General features: G+C 46.1%; 1 protein-coding gene across 2 annotated transcripts in view; it reads left to right on the top strand.

Annotated features, from left to right (window-relative positions):
- LOC149984314 (collagen alpha-1(XIV) chain-like) overlaps positions 1–20,009 on the top strand; it is a 239,470-nt gene that overhangs the window by 174,783 nt on the left and 44,678 nt on the right. For both annotated transcript variants that reach the window (XM_090219964.1, XM_090219955.1), the window contains exons 34-39: positions 67–225; positions 5,020–5,097; positions 10,719–10,805; positions 13,606–13,659; positions 17,470–17,565; positions 18,528–18,581. In XM_090219964.1, coding sequence (XP_090076090.1) covers positions 67–225; positions 5,020–5,097; positions 10,719–10,805; positions 13,606–13,659; positions 17,470–17,565; positions 18,528–18,581 — 528 coding nt within the window. The remainder of the gene's footprint in view (positions 1–66; positions 226–5,019; positions 5,098–10,718; positions 10,806–13,605; positions 13,660–17,469; positions 17,566–18,527; positions 18,582–20,009) is intronic.

Below are 20,009 nucleotides of genomic sequence, written 5' to 3' on the forward strand. Positions count from 1 at the left end.
GACTGATAATACTGTGGTTTGTGTCAGTCTGTGTAAAACAGGGTGTTCCATCTCCTCTCCCCACAGCTCCACATGGCGATCAGTAAGACCACAGCCAGGGTGGTGGTTGACTGTAAGGTAGTGGGAGGAAAGCCCATCAACGCAGCTGGCAACATCAGTACAGACGGGGTGGAGGTACTGGGACGCATGGTACGATCCAGAGGGAAGAGAGACAACTCAGCTCCGGTAAGAATGATGGAGGAATCTACCACACCTTGTTCTGCTTACACAGTTTCACCATAAGGTGTTAATGTTTGTGTTTTTACAAAAGTTGAAAAGCCTGAAACGTTAAGACAAGAAACAAGCATAGTTTGCAGGAGTTTATTTTCATTTAAACTACTCCTAACCCTCAACCCTAAACCTAACTAGACATCTTCAACACACCTGCAAAGACAAGCAACCTCTAGATGTACAAGACATTTGACTTTCAAAGCATGACATGGGGTATTTCTCAATATGCATACTACCGTGTTTCACACTCTCCTGCTGCATTCTCAGAGGATCTTCGTTCCTTCATATCTATCAGCTAGCTTCGTACATGTGAAGCGTAATAATATAGCTAACCAGATAGTTTAACAGGAAAAAATGACTTCAAATAATGTTATGCAAGGTCAATTCTTCGTGGCTAGCTAACAGTAGTAGCTAACAGTAGTAGCTAACAGTAGTAGCTAACAGTAGTAGCTAACAGTAGTAGCTAACAGTAGTAGCTAACAGTAGTAGCTAACAGTAGTAGCTAACAGTAGTAGCTAACAGTAGTAGTTAACAGTAGTAGCTAACAGTAGTAGCTAACAGTAGTAGCTAACAGTAGTAGCTAACAGTAGTAGCTAACAGTAGTAGCTAACAGTAGTAGCTAACAGTAGTAGCTAACAGTAGTAGCTAACAGTAGTAGCTAACAGTAGTAGCTAACAGTAGTAGCTAGCCAAGCCAGTTAGCCCTATTGACTTGCTATGTATGGGCTTGCGATCTACGCACACTACAGTGGGTATTGTAGGCAGGTATACATGCCAAAATGAACCCAGCATGTATGTATTATTAACGTATCAAGATAACATATTGTAGTCAGGCAACATGTGAGATGTGAATGGGCAACGTTTCATTCCGAAGTTTAAGTTTATTTTCTCACACTTAAAATAATGGCCGCCATTGATTTCAATAAATATTGCGTAATTTCTTTACGTGGTTGCGTCATCTTTCTGTGCCTACTTTCCATTGAAGCTTGCATCAATGCTTTAAAATATGTACAGACGGAGTACTGCATTCCAGAAGCTTCATTTCACATACTTTGATTTAAACCCATACTCTGACTCTCTCCCGTGCTCCAGTTTGCTCGGAGCACGGGGGGGTGCGTGCTCGGAGAGCGGTAGTATTCATTTTGAGAAACACAAGAGTGTCAGGCTCTGCATCATTCTCTGAGCTGGCTGTCCTATAGACCTACAGCTTTCAGTCACACACCATACAGCCTCTATAATACCCCAACAACACCCCACAGCTTCTATAACAACACCCTACAGCTTCTATAATACCACAACACCATGCAGCCTCTACAACAACACCATACAGCCTCTATAATACCCCAACAACACCATACAGCCTCTATAATACCCCAACAACACCATGCAGCCTCTATAACAACACCCTACAGCTTCTACAATACCACACCACCCTACAGCCTCTATAATACCCCAACAACACCATACAGGCTCTATAATACCACAACAACACCCTACAGCCTCTATAACAACACCCTACAGCCTCTATAACAACACCCTACAACCTCTATAATACCACAACACCATACAGTCTCTATAATACCACAACAACACCCTACAGCCTCTATAACAGCACCCTACAGACTCTATAATACCCCAACAACACCAAACATCCTCTATAATACCACAACACCTTCACAGCTTCTATAGTCCCACAACAACACCCTGCAGCCTCTATAACACCCCCACAACACCCTACAGACTCTATAGTCCCACAACAACACCACCCTACAACAACACCCTACAGCCTCTATATCAACACCCTACAGCCTCTATAACATCACCATACAGTCTCTATAACAACACCCTATCTATAGCCTCTATAACAACACCCTACAGCCTCTATAACAACACCCTACAGTCTCTATAACACCACCACACCACCATACAGCCTCTATGACACCACAACAACACCATACACCCTCTATAACAACACCCTACAGTCTCTATAACAACACCCTATAGCCTCTATAACACCACCACACCACCATACAGCCTCTATAACACCACAACAACACCATACAGCCTCTATAACACCACCACACCACCATACAGCCTCTATAACACCACCATACAGACTCTATAACACCACCACAACACCCTACAGCCTCTATAACAACACCATACAGCCTCTATAACACCACAACAACACCCTACAGCCTCTATAACAACACCCTACAGCCTCTATAACAACACCCTACAGCCTCTATAACAACACCCTACAGCCTCCATAACAACACCCTACAGCCTCTATAACAACACCCTACAGCCTCTATAACAACACCATTACAGCCTCTATAATCCCACAACAACACAGTCCCGGTCCTCCTCACTGGGATCAATGTGACCCAAGATGTCAGGACAGGAAATAAGATGAGGAGCATTCTTTGTTAGATGCATAATAGTTGTGTGATGATTTCTGTGCAGCTCTGAGGGTAGATGAATGGACTGCTTTGCAACTATGTGAGAATGTATTATTTAATTCTTTCTGGAGACAGTCTGATGAAAAGAAAGTGCTTGAAACAGCATTTTAAGGGAATTGGTTGAAAGAAAGAAAAGTCCCCCGAGATGTTTGACAATTAATTCTCAGTTTATTGTCCTTTTAAAGTGGTGAGGCTTTCATATTTCCTCAGCAGTTTCATCTCATCGATGTGTAATTCCATAAGTAATACATTTAATTTATTACAGCCTAGTGTTTAAAAGGGATTCACTCTCTCAGTGAAAGTGCATTGCACTGGGCACAGACGTCAATTCAACGTCTATTCCACATTGGTTCAACGTCATTTCATTGAAATGACATGGAAACAACGTTGATTCAACCCGTGTGTGACCAGTGGGTTGTGTGTATGTACATTAAAGTCATTCAGTTCACCGTCATTGAGCAGACAGACAGTCACCATTACACAGCCTGTTGAGCAGACAGACAGTCACCATTACACAGCCTGTTGAGCAGACAGTCACCATTAAACAGCCTGTTGAGCAGACAGTCACCATTACACAGCCTGTTGAGCAGACAGACAGTCACCATTAAACAGCCTGTTGAGCAGACAGACAGTCACCATTACACAGCCTGTTGAGTAGACAGTCACCATTACACAGCCTGTTGAGTAGACAGTCACCATTACACAGCCTGTTGAGTAGACAGTCACCATTACACAGCCTGTTGAGCAGATAGAGTCACCATTACACAGCCTGTTGAGTAGACAGTCACCATTAAACAGCCTGTTGAGTAGACAGTCACCATTACACAGCCTGTTGAGCAGACAGTCACCATTACACAACCTGTTGAGCAGACAGTCACCATTACACAACCTGTTGAGCAGACAGTCACCATTACACAGCCTGTTGAGCAGACAGTCACCATTACACAGCCTGTTGAGCAGATAGTCACTATTACACAGCCTGTTGAGCAGACAGTCACTATTACACAGCCTGTTGAGCAGATAGAGTCACCATTAAACAGCCTGTTGAGCAGATAGAGTCACCATTACACAGCCTGTTGAGCAGATAGAGTCACCATTACACAGCCTGTTGAGCAGATAGGAGTCACCATTAAACAGCCTGTTGAGCAGATATAGTCACCATTAAACAGCCTGTTGAGCAGACAGTCACCATTAAACAGCCTGTTGAGCAGACAGTCACCATTACACAACCTGTTGAGCAGACAGTCACTATTACACAGCCTGTTGAGCAGACAGTCACCATTACACAGCCTGTTGAGCAGATAGTCACCATTAAACAGCCTGTTGAGCAGACAGTCACCATTAAACAGCCTGTTGAGCAGACAGTCACCATTACACAGCCTGTTGAGCAGACAGTCACTATTACACAGCCTGTTGAGCAGACAGTCACTATTACACAGCCTGTTGAGCAGACAGTCACTATTACACAGCCTGTTGAGCAGACAGTCACTATTACACAGCCTGTTGAGCAGACAGTCACCATTACACAGCCTGTTGAGCAGACAGTCACTATTACACAGCCTGTTGAGCAGACAGTCACTATTACACAGCCTGTTGAGCAGACAGTCACCATTACACAGCCTGTTGAGCAGACAGTCACTATTACACAGCCTGTTGAGCAGACAGTCACCATTACACAGCCTGTTGAGCAGATAGTCACTATTACACAGCCTGTTGAGCAGACAGAGTCACCATTAAACAGCCTGTTGAGCAGATAGAGTCACCATTAAACAGCCTGTTGAGCAGACAGTCACCATTAAACAGCCTGTTGAGCAGACAGTCACCATTAAACAGCCTGTTGAGCAGACAGTCACCATTACACAGCCTGTTGAGCAGACAGACAGTCACCATGTAGACCACAGTGTAGCACACGGTGTAGAACACTGTGTTGGCCACAGTGTAGAATGCAGTGTAGAATGCGGTGTAGACCACAGTGTAGAACACGGTGTAGAACACGGTGTAGGCCACAGTGTAGAATGCGGTGTAGAACACTGTGTAGGCCACAGTGTAGAATGCGGTGTAGACCACAGTGTAGAACACGGTGTAGAACACTGTGTAGGCCACAGTGTAGAATGCGGTGTAGACCACGGTGTAGAACACTGTGTAGACTACAGTGTAGACCACGGTGTAGACCACGGTGTAGACCACGGTGTAGGCCACGGTGTAGAACTCTGTATACCATAAGTGTGTTGCAATGTCATGCCAATATGAACTCTTTCTCTGTGTATTTGTTCTCTGTGTGTGTATAGTTCCAGATCCAGATGTTTGACATTATCTGCAGCACGTCCTGGGCCAGTCGAGACAAGTGCTGTGAGCTCCCTGGACTGGTAAGAACAACTGCCTTTTAACCAACCCTTCAAACAATCAACAGACCAACAACCAACAGACCAATAACCAACAGACCAACAGTCAACAGACCAACAGTCCAACAGTCAACAACCAACAACCAACAGACCAATAACCAACAGACCAACAGTCAACAGACCAACAGACCAACAGTCAACAACCAACAACCAACAGACCAATAACCAACAGACCAACAGTCAACAGACCAACAGACCAACAACTAACAGACCAATCAACCATTTAAACAACCAACTATTTAAACGTCCAACCATTTAAATGACCAACCATTTAAACGACCAACAGACCAACAACCAACAAACCAACAGACCAACAACCAACAAACCAACAGACCAACAGACCAACAACCAACAACCAACAAACCAACAGACCAACCAACCATTTAAACAACCAACCATTTAAATGACCAACCATTTAAACGACCAACAGACCAACAACCAACAGACCAACCAACCATTTAAACAACCAACCAACTAATCAACCAGACAACCGTTAAGCCATTCAAACACCAAACAACTAGTCTCGCGAGCCATGCTTGAAGTCTGACGCTGTATGAAAGTCTGTTGAGAAAGAAACCATCCATCCAACCCGCCAACTCTAATCCACTCCAAGAAGATGAATAACTGAGAGAGACTACTATCCATCCAACCCAACCATCCAACCCACCAACTATAATCCACTCCAAGAAGATGAATAACTGAGAGAGACTACTATCCATCCAACCCAACCATCCAACCCACCAACTCTAATCCACTCCAAGAAGATGAATAACTGAGAGAGACTACTATCCATCCAACCCAACCATCCAACCCACCAACTATAATCCACTCCAAGAACATGAACAACTGAGAGAGACTACTATCCATCCAACCCAACCATCCAACCCACCAACTATAATCCACTCCAAGAACATGAACAACTGAGAGAGACTACTATCCAACTATCCATCCAACCCACCAACTCTAATCCACTCCACGATGATGAATAACTGTACTCTCAAACCACTGTTCTTTCTCCTCTCTGTACTAAATCCACATAGCAACACCCTGCCTGCAGGCTATGGGCTATATGTCAGACAGAACATAGCACTTTTTTTTCTTTCTAAGAGTGTATCTAGAACCTAAAAAGGTTCTTCGGCTGTCCCCATAGGAGAACCCTTTGAAGAAATAGTTTTGGTTCTAGTTAGAACCCTTTCCACAAAGGATTTACTAGGTAGAACCCTTTTGGGTTCCAGGTAGAATGGAACCCAGAAGGGTTACACCTGGTCAGTCCTTTGTGGAAAGGGTTCCACCTGGAACCGAAAAGGGTTATGCTATGGGGACAGCAGTACCATGAGAGACATGACCAGGACTGACCTAACTAGACCAGACAGTAACATGAGAGACATGACCAGGACTGACCTAGCTAGACCAGACAGTAACATGAGACATGACCAGGACTGACCTAGCTAGACCAGACAGTAACATGAGACATGACCAGGACTGACCTAGCTAGACCAGACAGTAACATGAGACATGACCAGGACTGACCTAGCTAGACCAGACAGTAACATGAGACATGACCAGGACTGACCTAGCTAGACCAGACAGTAACATGAGACATGACCAGGACTGACCTAGCTAGACCAGACAGTAACATGAGACATGACCAGGACTGACCTAGATAGACCAGACAGTAACATGAGAGACATGACCAGGACTGACCTAGCTAGACCAGACAGTAACACGAGAGACATGACCAGGACTGACCTAGCTAGACCAGACAGTAACATGAGACATGACCAGGACTGACCTAGCTAGACCAGACAGTAACATGAGACATGACCAGGACTGACCTAGCTAGACCAGACAGTAACATGAGACATGACCAGGACTGACCTAGCTAGACCAGACAGTATCATGAGACATGACCAACACTGACCTAGCTAGACCAGACAGTAACATGAGACATGACCAGGAATGACCTAGCTAGACCAGACAGTAACATGAGACATGACCAGGACTGACCTAGCTAGACCAGACAGTGACATGAGAGACATGTCCAACACTGACCTAGCTAGACCAGACAGTATCATGAGAGACATGACCAGGACTGACCTAGCTAGACCAGACAGTATCATGAGAGACATGACCAGGACTGACCTAGCTAGACCAGACAGTAACATGAGACATGACCAGGACTGACCTAGCTAGACGTGTTAGATCAACAAAATGTATTTTAATTAAACACGTTTGGCTTACTCCTCTCTCTCTCTCTCTCTCTCTCTCTCTGTCTCTCTCTCTGTCTCTCTCTCTCTCTCTCTCTCTGTCTCTCTGTCTCTCTGTCTCTCTGTCTCTCTCTCTCTCTCTCTCTCTCTGTCTCTCTGTCTCTCTCTCTCTGTCTCTCTGTCTCTCTGTCTCTCTGTCTCTCTGTCTCTCTGTCTCTCTGTCTCTCTGTCTCTCTGTCTCTCTGTCTCTCTGTCTCTCTCTGTCTCTCTCTGTCTCTCTCTGTCTCTCTCTGTCTCTCTCTGTCTCTCTCTGTCTCTCTCTGTCTCTCTCTGTCTCTCTCTGTCTCTCTCTGTCTCTCTCTGTCTCTCTCTGTCTCTCTCTGTCTCTCTCTGTCTCTCTCTGTCTCTCTCTGTCTCTCTCTGTCTCTCTCTGTCTCTCTCTGTCTCTCTCTGTCTCTCTCTGTCTCTCTCTGTCTCTCTCTGTCTCTCTCTGTCTCTCTCTGTCTCTCTCTGTCTCTCTCTGTCTCTCTCTGTCTCTCTCTGTCTCTCTCTGTCTCTCTCTGTCTCTCTCTGTCTCTCTCTGTCTCTCTCTGTCTCTCTCTGTCTCTCTCTGTCTCTCTCTGTCTCTCTCTGTCTCTCTCTGTCTCTCTCTGTCTCTCTCTGTCTCTCTCTGTCTCTCTCTGTCTCTGTCTCTCAATTCAAGGGGCTTTATTGGCATGAGAAACATATGTTAACATTGCAAAAGCAAGTGAAGTAGATATTATACATAAGTGAAATAAACAATAAAAGGAACATTACACATTACACAGAAGTTCCAAAATAATAAAGACATTACAAATGTAATATTATATATACAGTTGAAGTCAGAAGTTTACATACACTTAGGTTGGTGTCATTAAAACTTGTTTTTCAACCACTACACACATTTCTTGTCAACAAACTATAGTTTTGGCAAGTCGGTTAGGACATCTACTTTGTGCATGACACAAGTCATTTTTCAACAATTGTTTACAGACAGATTACTTCACTTATAATTCACTGTATCATAATTCCAGTGGGTCAGAAGTGTACATACTAAATTGACTTTGCCTTTAAACAGCTCGGAAAATTCCCCAAAATGATATCATGGCTTTAGAAGCTTCTGATAGGCAAATTGACATAATTTGAGTCAATTGGAGGTGTACCTGTGGATGTATTTCAAGACCTACCTTCAAACTCAGTGCCTTTTTGCTTGACATCATGGGAAAATCAAAAGAAATCAGCCAAGACCTCAGAAAGATTGTAGACCTCCACAAGGCTGGTTCATCCTTGGGAGCAATTTCCAAATGCCTGAAGGTACCACGTTAATCTGTACAGACAATAGTACGCAAGTATAAACACCATGGGACCATGCAGCCGTCATACCGCTCAGGAAGGAGACGAGTTCTGTCTCCTAGAGAGAACGCACTTTGGTGCGAAAAGTGCAAATCAATCCCAGAACAACAGCAAAATATATTTTGAAGATGCTGGAGGAAACAGGTACAAAAGTACCTGTATCCACATTAAAACGAGGCCTACATTGACATAACCTGAAAGGCCGCTCAGCAAGGAAGAAGCCACTGCTCCAAAACCGCCATAAAAATGTCAGGCTATGGTTTGCAACTCCACATGGGGACAAAGATCGTACTTTTTGGAGAAATATCCTCTGGTCTGATGAAACAAAAATATAACCGTTTGGCCATAATGACCATCGTTATGTTTGGAGGAAAAAGGGGGACGCTTGCAAGCCGAAGAACATCATCCCAACCATGAAGCACGGAGGTGGCAGCATCATGTTGTGGGTTGATTTGCTGCAGGAGGGACTGGTGCAATTCACAAAATAGATAGCTTCATGAGGATGGAAAATTATGTGGATATATTGAAGCAACATCTCAAGACATCCGTCAGGAAGTTAAAGCTTGGTCGCAAATGGGTCTTCCAAATGGACAATGACCCCAAGCATACCTCCAAAGTTGTGGCAAAATGGCTTAAGGACAACAAAGTTTAGGTATTGGAGTGGCCGTCACAAAGCCCTGACCTCAATCCTATAGAACATTTGTGGGCAGAACTGAAAAAGCGTGTGCGAGCAAGGAGGCCTACAAACCTGACTCAGTTACACCAGCTCTGTCAGGAGGATTGGGCCAGAATTCACCCAACTTATTGTGGGAAGCTTGTGGGAGGCTACCCAAAACCTGCTACCAAATACTAATTGAGTGTATGTAAGTGGTGATCCTAACTGACCTAAGACAGAGATTTTTTACTGGGATTGAATGTCAGGAATTGTGAAAAACTGAGTTTAAATGTATATGGCTAAGGTGTATATAAACTTCCAACTTCAACTGTATATACAGTGTTGTAACTATGTACAAATGTTTCAAGTACAGAAGGCTTTTACAATGGTGTTTGTTCTTCACTGGTTGACCTTTCCTTGTGGGAACAGGTCACACATCTCTCTGTCTCTCTCTCTCTCTCTCTCTCTCTCTCTCTCTCTCTCTCTGTCCGTCTCTCTGTTCGTCTCTCTCTCTCTCTCTGTCTCTATCTCTCTCTCTCTCTGTCAAGACATCCTAATGACACTTTGTTAGTACAAAACCCTCCCAAAACCCCATGCTAGGAGATACAGTCCTGTCCACCTCACAGACCGCTAGCCTGTATTTACTGCCGGCCTCCCTGGCTCTTTCAAAGCACGTTTTATTATTGGAAAAGGATAGGACAATTATTTTAATGATAACTGTGTTTCTAGCTAGCCGGGCCCAGGAGATAGATGTGATGTATGGTGCTGCTGCGAGGCCAGGAGAGAAGAAGAGAGGAGAAAGGTTATTTTTCTCCTGTTGACAGACCGATGGAACAGGGGAGATAGCAACCTGAGGCCTCACAGCACTCCAGCCACACACGTAACACTGGAGCACTGGACAGAAGGAACTAACTGATAGAGGAACTTGGAAATTGAAAAATGTCCAACCAAGACATTTTAATCACACCAGGAGAAATACAAAACTGTTTCTTTCTCGAACATTTACATAATATCTACAAATCAAATCAAATGTATTTATATAGCCCTTCGTACATCAGCTGATATCTCAAAGTGCTGTACAGAAACCCAGCCTAAAACCCCAAACAGCAAGCAATGCAGGTGTAGAAGCACGGAGATACAAGGATACTCCATACAATTCTCACCAAGCTGAGCATTTACATAAGTATCTCCCATTTGAACCAGATAGCCACCCATTCTGTGACAATAGTTTTTGTTTTCTTTAATTCACAATGTTGTGTTCTGTCCTGTCATGAATCACAAACAGGAAGTTGAATTGAGTTGTTTGTTGAGTAGCCTCTGATTGTCTGTTGTTTTCTGTTGTTCTCCAGAGGCTGGAGGAGGACTGTCCTGCCATGCCCCATGCCTGTAGCTGTTCTCAGGACAGTAAAGGACCTCCCGGACCCACAGGACCTCCCGTAAAGTCCTCCTACTGCCTTTATTTACTGTCTTAGGGAATAGGGTGCCCTTTTAACACACCTTTTAACACCCTACAAAATCATCCTAGACAGAAAACAACACATTTTTGAGACATTGTTTCTCCAGAGAGCTGTCAAGCAGGCAGGAAAAGAGACTCCAGGGGTCGACAGAAGGAAATCCAAACCAGCCAATCCAAACCAGCCATTCCAAACCAGCCATTCCAAACCAGATACCTGCCGCCCACCAAAAGTTATTTTGGTGAAACATTCCCGGTCTGGGGAGGGTCAATGTCACTTAGTACTGTGGATGTGTCTCCACCACAGTTAGACATTGTTAGGGGAAGGACCCCAACAGAGAGAGAGTCTTCATACATTCTGCTGGAGAGGGAGAGGGTGGGAGAGAGATGGAGAGAGAGGGGGAGGGGGAGAGGGGAGAGAGAGAGGGGGGGGAGAGGGGGACAGGGGGAGAGGGGAGAGAGAGAGGGGGGGGAGAGGGGGACAGAGGGAGAGAGGGAGAGAGAGAGAGGGGGAGAGAGAGAGAGAGAGGGTAGCGAGAGAGGGGGAGGGGGAGAGAGAGGGAGAGGGAGAGGGAGAGAGAGGGTAGCGAGAGAGGGGGAGAGGGAGAGAGAGAGAGAGAGGGTAGTGAGAGAGGGGGAGAGAGAGAGAGGGGGGGGGAGAGAGGGGGGGAGAGAGAGAGGGTAGAGAGAGAGGGTAGAGGGTAGAGAGGGAGAGAGAAACCCGAGTTAGAGAGGATAGAGAGAGAGAGAAACCAAGTGAGAGAAAGGAGAGAGAGAGAAACTGAGTGAGAGAGGATAGAGAGAGTAGTATGTAGAATGGTTAATCTCACTCCACGCAGCAGCAGAGGGTAGAGAGAGAGGGTAGAGGGTAGAGAGAGAGGGTAGAGGGTAGAGAGAGAGGGCAGAGGGTAGAGAGAGAGGATAGAGAGAGAGGGCAGAGGGTAGAGGGAGGGTAGAGAGAGAGGGCAGAGGGTAGAGGGAGGGTAGAGAGAGAGGGTAGAGAGAGAGGGTAGAGGGTAGAGAGAGAGGGTAGAGGGTAGAGAGAGAGGGTAGAGGGTAGAGAGAGAGGGTAGAGGGTAGAGAGAGAGGGTAGAGGGTAGAGAGAGAGGGTAGAGGGTAGAGAGAGAGGGTAGAGGGTAGAGAGAGAGGGTAGAGGGTAGAGAGAGAGGGTAGAGGGTAGAGGGTAGAGAGAGAGGGTAGAGGGTAGAGAGAGAGGGTAGAGGGTAGAGAGAGAGGGTAGAGGGTAGAGAGAGAGGGTAGAGGGTAGAGAGAGAGGGTAGAGGGTAGAGGGTAGAGAGAGAGGGTAGAGAGAGAGGATAGAGAGAGAGGGTAGAGGGTAGAGAGAGAGGGTAGAGGGTAGAGAGAGAGGGTAGAGAGAGAGGGTAGAGGGTAGAGAGAGAGGGTAGAGGGTAGAGAGAGAGGGTAGAGGGTAGAGAGAGAGGATAGAGAGAGAGGGTAGAGGGTAGAGAGAGAGGATAGAGGGTAGAGAGAGAGGGTAGAGGGTAGAGAGAGAGGGTAGAGGGTAGAGGGAGGGTAGAGAGAGAGGATAGAGGGTAGAGAGAGAGGGCAGAGGGTAGAGGGAGGGTAGAGAGAGAGGGCAGAGGGTAGAGAGAGAGGGCAGAGGGTAGAGGGAGGGTAGAGAGAGAGGATAGAGGGTAGAGAGAGAGGGTAGAGGGTAGAGGGTAGAACCTGATATGACAACACTGCAGATAAATGAGCTCGTTTAGAAGGCGTCAGTTCGGGTGATGTTGTGTACTCAGCTCGTTGCCAAGGGGACAATAAAACAGGTTCCAGGGCCACTACGGGGCCAACACTGTATCAACACACAGACATGTTTGAGAAAGTCATTATATGGACATTAATTTATCAAAAGAGATTAGTTCCTCTCTCTGCTGTCTACACAGTTTCCACATCCATATGGTTCAGGTGGAGCCTATAGGCAGACTTTAAAATCACAATGGAGGAAGATTTAATCTGAGGTTCCTCTATAAACCAATCCTCCTTATGTTTCTGTGGTCGTTGGCTCTGATCACTGTTGACCTACTAAAACCGTTGTTATAACATTAAAGCTGGACTGGAGTTAAAAGTGGGGCTTTGTCACGACACAATACTCCTTGCTGAAGGTGTTGAACCCGTAGTAAAACTGTTCCTGACCTTTAATTCTATTATTCTGTAGTGTGTCTTCAATCACTGGTATTATTATAACCGACTGAGCGCGTGCAGGACGTTAATCAAATGTGAGCTTGTCCTGCCTCTGCCTCTGCTATCACAGCCTCCAGCCATAGGAACTATTAGTACCTTGCTCCATGTCCCCACAGGGGTGCCATTAAGGCAAACACAGGAAGAGGAAGGAAGCCTTTGAGGCCAGATGGGACAATTACCTCCAGATGCCTTCGTCAGTTAGAGCAGAGTCAGGAGGGACAGGGATGTTTATGGTCTGATTCCCAGTCAGATGGACAGTATGGTTATAGTGGTGTTTATGGTCTGATTCCCAGTCAGATGGACAGTATGGTTATAGTGGTGTTTATGGTCTGATTCCCAGTCAGATGGACAGTATGGTTATCATGGTGTTTATGGTCTGATTCCCAGTCAGATGGACAGTATGGTGTTTATGGTCTGATTACCAGTCAGATGGACAGTATGGTTATAGTGGTGTTTATGGTCTGATTCCCAGTCAGATGGACAGTATGGTTATCATGGTGTTTATGGTCTGATTCCCAGTCAGATGTACAGTATGGTTATAGTGGTGTTTACGGTCTCCTTCCTCCCTTCCTTTCTTCCAGGGAGGTGCTGGTATCAGAGGGGCCAGGGGAGATCGAGGGGAGCCAGGCAATGTGGTAAAGTATACTATTCATCCTCCATCACACTATGCTGCTCAGTGCTTAGACAGGTTGTTGTGTCCCAAATGGCACCCCTGTTCTCTCTATAGTGCACTACTTTGGATCAGGGCTCTTGTGAAAAGAAGGGCACTACATTGGGAATAGGGTACCATTTGGGACACAGATAGAGGGACTCCATCCCAATACAGCTCAGTGTTTCCACAGTAACACATACTGGAGGGTCCCCATCCCAATACAGCTCAGTGTTTCCACAGTAACACATACTGGAGGGGCTCCATCCTAATACAGCTCAGTGTTTCCACAGTAACACATACTGGAGGGGCTCCATCCTAATACAGCTCAGTGTTTCCACAGTAACACATACTGGAGGGGATCCATCCCAATACAGCTCAGTGTTTCCACAGTAACGCATACTGGAGGGTCCCAATACAGCTCAGTGTTTCTATAGTAACACATACTGGAGGATCTCCATCCCAATACAGCTCAGTGTTTCCATAGTAACACATACTGGAGGGTCTCCATCCCAATACAGCTCAGTGTTTCCATAGTAACACATACTGGAGGGGATCCATCCCAATACAGCTCAGTGTTTCCACAGTAACACATACTGGAGGGTCCCAATACAGCTCAGTGTTTCTATAGTAACACATACTGGAGGATCTCCATCCCAATACAGCTCAGTGTTTCCATAGTAACACATACTGGAGGGGCTCCATCCCAATACAGCTCAGTGTTTCCATAGTAACACATACTGGAGGGTCTCCATCCCAATACAGCTCAGTATTTCCACAGTAACACATACTGGAGGGGCTCCATCCCAATACAGCTCAGTATTTCCACAGTAACACATACTGGAGGGTCTCCATCCCAATACAGCTCAGTGTTTCCACAGTAACACATACTGGAGGGTCTCCATCCCATACTGGAGGGGCTCCATCCCAATACAGCTCAGTGTTTCCACAGTAACACATACTGGAGGGGCTCCATCTCAATACAGCTCAGTGTTTCCACAGTAACACATACTGGAGGGGATCCATCCCAATACAGCTCAGTGTTTCCATAGTAACACATACTGGAGGGGATCCATCCCAATACAGCTCAGTGTTTCCACAGTAACACATACTGGAGGGTCCCAATACAGCTCAGTGTACAGACCACTACATAGACTGACCAGGTGAAAGCTATGAACCCTTATTGATGTCACTTGTTAAATCCAGATTGTTAAGCCTTGAGACAATTGAGACATGGATTGTGTACGTGTGCCGTTCAGAGGGTGAAAGGGCAAGACAAAAGATGTAAGTGCCTTTGAATGGGGGTATGGCAGTAGGTGTCAGGCGCACCGGTTTGGGTCAAGAACTTCAACGTTGCTGGGTTTTTCACGCTCAACAGTTTCCCATGTGTATCAAGAATGGTCCACCACCCAAAGGCCATCCAGCCAATAATAACTGTGGGAAGCATTAGAGTCAACATGGGGGGGTGTGATCTTAATATTTTGTAGCAGCTCAGTGCTTCCACAGTAACACGTACTCTGGCTACAGTACGTGAGGGGCCACCTAGAACTTAGAACAGAAAGAATAAGAATGGAATTTCCTCCAATAAATAGCCTGAATCAACGGCCGAGATGTGGAGATACATAAATATGCAACGTAACGTGCAATTCTGTTATTTTTGGAGGATGTCTCTGTTTTCGCACACTAAGTGAACCTCGCCGTGTCGTTCTGGCTTCATGCCAGCAGTCTTCATGTCGAAGCCAAGAGATTCTTGTGTCGGTTGTAGTTAAACAGGATGATTTTACTTGGACTGTAGTTTCAGGAGTACGCTGAAACGTTGTTATTTCAGTTCTCTCTGTGTCTGACTCAGACCTGGGTTCAAATACTATTTGAAATCATTTCAAATACTACAGCTGTTGCTCGGTTTGAACTTGTTGCAATGGAACCAATTACAAAAGTCCCAAAAGCGCATTGCAAACCCCACCCCCCTGCATTGCAAACCCCACCCATCTGGCATTCAAACCCAGCCCCTCTGCATTGCAAACCCCACCCATCTGGCATTCAAACCCAGCCCATCTGGCATTCAAACCCAGCCCATCTGGCATTCAAACCCAGCCCCTCTGCATTGCAAACCCCACCCATCTGGCATTCAAACCCAGCCTATCTGGCATTCAAACCCAGCCCCTCTGCATTGCAAACCCCACCCATCTGGCATTCAAACCCAGCCTATCTGGCATTCAAACCCAGCCCCTCTGCATTGCAAACCCCACCCATCTGGCATTCAAACCCAGCCTATCTGGCATTCAAACCCAGCCCCTCTGCATTGCAAACCCCACCCATCTGGCATTCAAACCCAGCCCCTCTGCATTGCAAACCCCACCCATCTGGCATTCAAACCCAGCCTATCTGGCATTCAAACCCCACCCCTCTGCATTGCAAACCCCACCCATCTGGCATTCAAACCCAGCCTATCTGGCATTCAAACCCCACCCCTCTGCATTGCAAACCCCACCCATCTGGCATTCAAACCCAGCCCACCTGGCATTCGAACCCCGCCCACCTGGCATGCAAACCCCGCCCACCTGGCATTCAAACCTCGCCCACCTGGCATTCAAACCCCGCACACCTGGCATTCAGACCCAGCCCACCTGGCATTCAGACCCAGCCCACCTGGCATGCAAACCGCGCCCACCTGGCATGCAAACCCCACCCACCTGGCATTCAAACCCAGCCCATCTGGCATGAAAACCCCACCCACCTGGCATTCAGACCCAGCCCATCTGGCATTCAGACCCAGCCCACCTGGCATGCAAACCGCGCCCATCTGGCATGCAAACCCCACCCACCTGGCATTCAAACCCAACCCATCTGGCATTCAGACCCAGCCCACCAGGCATTCAAACCCCGCCCACCTGGCATTCAAACCCCGCCCACCTGACACTAAATCAAACTCTCAAAGTATTTTAAACATTTCAAATAGTGTTTGAACCCAGGTTTGGTAAATGGGACAGTCCCCTCTCTCCGTCTGTTTGACTGCTTTATCAGCCTCTAAGGCTGCAGGCTGCTGGCCTCTCCAGTCCCTCTGCTTCCAGCCCAGTTTAACACTGGCAGCTCGCTAACAAAGTTACAACAGATGTGAACGGCGAGGCCATGCTAGAAACAGATTTCATTATGGTGCCAAACAAACCCAACCCAGGACGGCTGTAATCTCATTTCAAATGTACTGTTGGGTATTGGCTAAAATACGTCCTAATTTGCATCCTATTCCGTATATAGTGCACTACTTTTGACCAAAGCCCTATGGTGCCATTTGGGACACATCCTAAATCAATTTCCTAGAGCACAGTCCCACAGAATGTAAACTCCATTCTAATGAGTGTCCTCGGAGAACGATCATGTGGGCTACCCGTTTTACTTTGTCTTAACTTTATGAATATCACATTTATGTGTGGAGCGAGAGACCCAAGGCAACGGCATTGTGTTGTAGAAGGAAGGCTGTCAGACCGTAGCTCTAAAAACCTGATGTCCAAACTTGGACGTTGAAGACACAGAACATATTTATCACCAGAGAGAAGACCTAACAAACTTTTAGTTCAATTCAATTTTATGTAAACAGGTCGGGCGGTTAATCAACTCTGTTGTTGTAACACTCTGCATTAAGGTATTCTTTACAAATGTATTCTAAAGGTTTTTAAAGTGGTTTATAGACTATTGATCAGTTTATCAGTTGAAATATAGTTTATAAATCAGTATGGAAACAGCCATGAGTCATTGGTTAACATTGTGTGATTTTAAATAAATGGTCTGTCTTCTCCAGGGGCCTCAAGGACTAGTTGGTGATAAAGGTCCTCCTGGACCACAGGGCCCCCCTGGTCCTCAAGGGCCTAGTGGACATTCCATCCAGGGACCACCGGTAAGATATGACCTATAACCCTGGTCCTCAAGGGCCTAGTGGACATTCCATCCAGGGACCACCGGTAAGATATGACCTATAACCCTGGTCCTGAGGGGTCTAGTGGACATTCCATCCAGGGACCACCGGTAAGATATGACCTATAACCCTGGTCCTGAGGGGTCTAGTGGACATTCCATCCAGGGACCACCGGTAAGATATGATATATGACCTATAACCCTGGTCCTGAGGGGCCTAGTGGACATTCCATCCAGGGACCACCGGTAAGATATGACCTATAACCCTGGTCCTCAAGGGTCTAGTGGACATTCCATCGAAGGACCACCGGTAAAATACAGTATATATAATATCTTATGTTCATATATATATATAGTACACTCAGAGTATACATGAACATGAGATATGATACAGTATATAGCCTGTATATAAACATAAGATATGATACAGTATATAGCCTGTATATAAACACTAGATATGATACAGTATATAGCCTGTATATAAACATGAGATATGATACAGTATATAGCCTGTATATAAACGTGAGATATGATACAGTATATAGCCTGTATATAAACATGAGATATGATACAGTATATAGCCTGTATATAAACATGAGATATGATACAGTATATAGCCTGTATATAAACATGAGATATGATACAGTATATAGCCTGTATATAAACGTGAGATATGATACAGTATATAGCCTGTATATAAACATGAGATATGATACAGTATATAGCCTGTATATAAACATGAGATATGATACAGTATATAACCTGTATATAAACACATTTGCCTCTGGTTAAACTGTGTTCCATAACAGTGTGCCGCATATGACTAATGTACAGTCAATCATTTGCAAACCATTCCATCTACCCACTGGCTTTGTATGAGATGACAAAATGACAAAGGAATGAATGATAAAGAGGTTGTTTTTCTCTCATGTCCATTTGTTTTAGGGGGGTGATGGTGAAAAGGGGGAAAAAGGAGATGTTGGTTTACCAGGACCTCAGGTGAGTAAAGACACATATATACCTCATCTCCATTTTGTTTTCCTCTCCTGACTCCCACAGGGACACTGTGATGTGACTAGTGATTACTACCTCCACAGAGACACTGTGCTGTGACCAGTGATTACTACCTTCACAGAGACACTGTGCTGTGACTAGTGATTACTACCTTCACAGAGACACTGTGTTGAGACTAGTGATTACTACCTCCACAGAGACACTGTGATGTGACTAGTGATTACTACCTCCACAGAGACACTGTGTTGAGACTAGTGATTACTACCTTCACAGAGACACTGTGCTGTGACCAGTGATTACTACCTTCACAGAGACACTGTGCTGTGACCAGTGATTACTACCTCCACAGAGACACTGTGCTGAGACCAGTGATTACTACCTTCACAGAGACACTGTGTTGAGACTAGTGATTACTACCTCCACAGAGACACTGTTACGGTGCGTGAATGAGGACCCAAAAGCGAATTAACGTAAACAGAGCTTCTTTAATAACAAAACAAAACGTAGGCTCAGATGGACCGGCAGGTTCCGACAGGACAGGACAAGGTTGCAGCAAACATGACGATAGTCTGGTTCAGGCATGAACAACACAAACAAGAATCCGACAAAGACAGGAGCAGAAACAGAGAGAGATATAGAGGACTAATCAGAGGGAAAAAGGGAACAGGTGGGAAAAGGGGTGACGAGGTAGTTAGGAGGAGACAAGGCACAGCTGGGGAAAAGAGGGGGAGAAAAGGTAACCTAACAACGACCAGCAGAGGGAGACAGGGTGAAGGGAAAGGACAGAAACAAGACACAACATGACAGTACATGACAGTACCCCCCCACTCACCGAGCGCCTCCTGGCGCACTCGAGGAGGAAACCTGGCGGCAACGGAGGAAATCATCGATCAGCGCACGGTCCAGCACGTCCCGAGAGGGAACCCAACTCCTCTCCTCAGGACCGTACCCCTCCCAATCTACTAGGTACTGATGACCACGGCCCCGAGGACGCATGTCCAAAATCCTACGGACCCTGTAGATGGGTGCGCCCTCGACAAGGATGGGGGGGGGGGGGGGGGAGACGAGCGGGGGCGCGAAGAACGGGCTTGATACAGGAGACATGGAAGACCGGGTGGACGCGACGAAGGTATCGCGGAAGAAGAAGTCGAACTGCGACAGGATTAATGACCTGAGAAATACGGAACGGACCAATGAACCGCGGGGTCAACTTGCGAGAAGTGGTCTTAAGGGGAAGGTTCTGAGTGGAGAGCCAAACTCTCTGACCGCGACAATATCTAGGACTCTTAGTTCTACGCTTATTAGCAGCCCTCACAGTCTGCGCCCTATAACGGCAAAGTGCAGACCTGACCCTCTTCCAGGTGCGCTCGCAACGTTGGACAAAAGCCTGAGCGGAGGGGACGCTGGACTCGG

The sequence above is a fragment of the Oncorhynchus mykiss genome, chromosome 3 (assembly GCF_057628025.1).
Source record: "Oncorhynchus mykiss isolate SJ-2025 chromosome 3, ASM5762802v1, whole genome shotgun sequence".
NCBI lineage: Eukaryota > Metazoa > Chordata > Actinopteri > Salmoniformes > Salmonidae > Oncorhynchus > Oncorhynchus mykiss.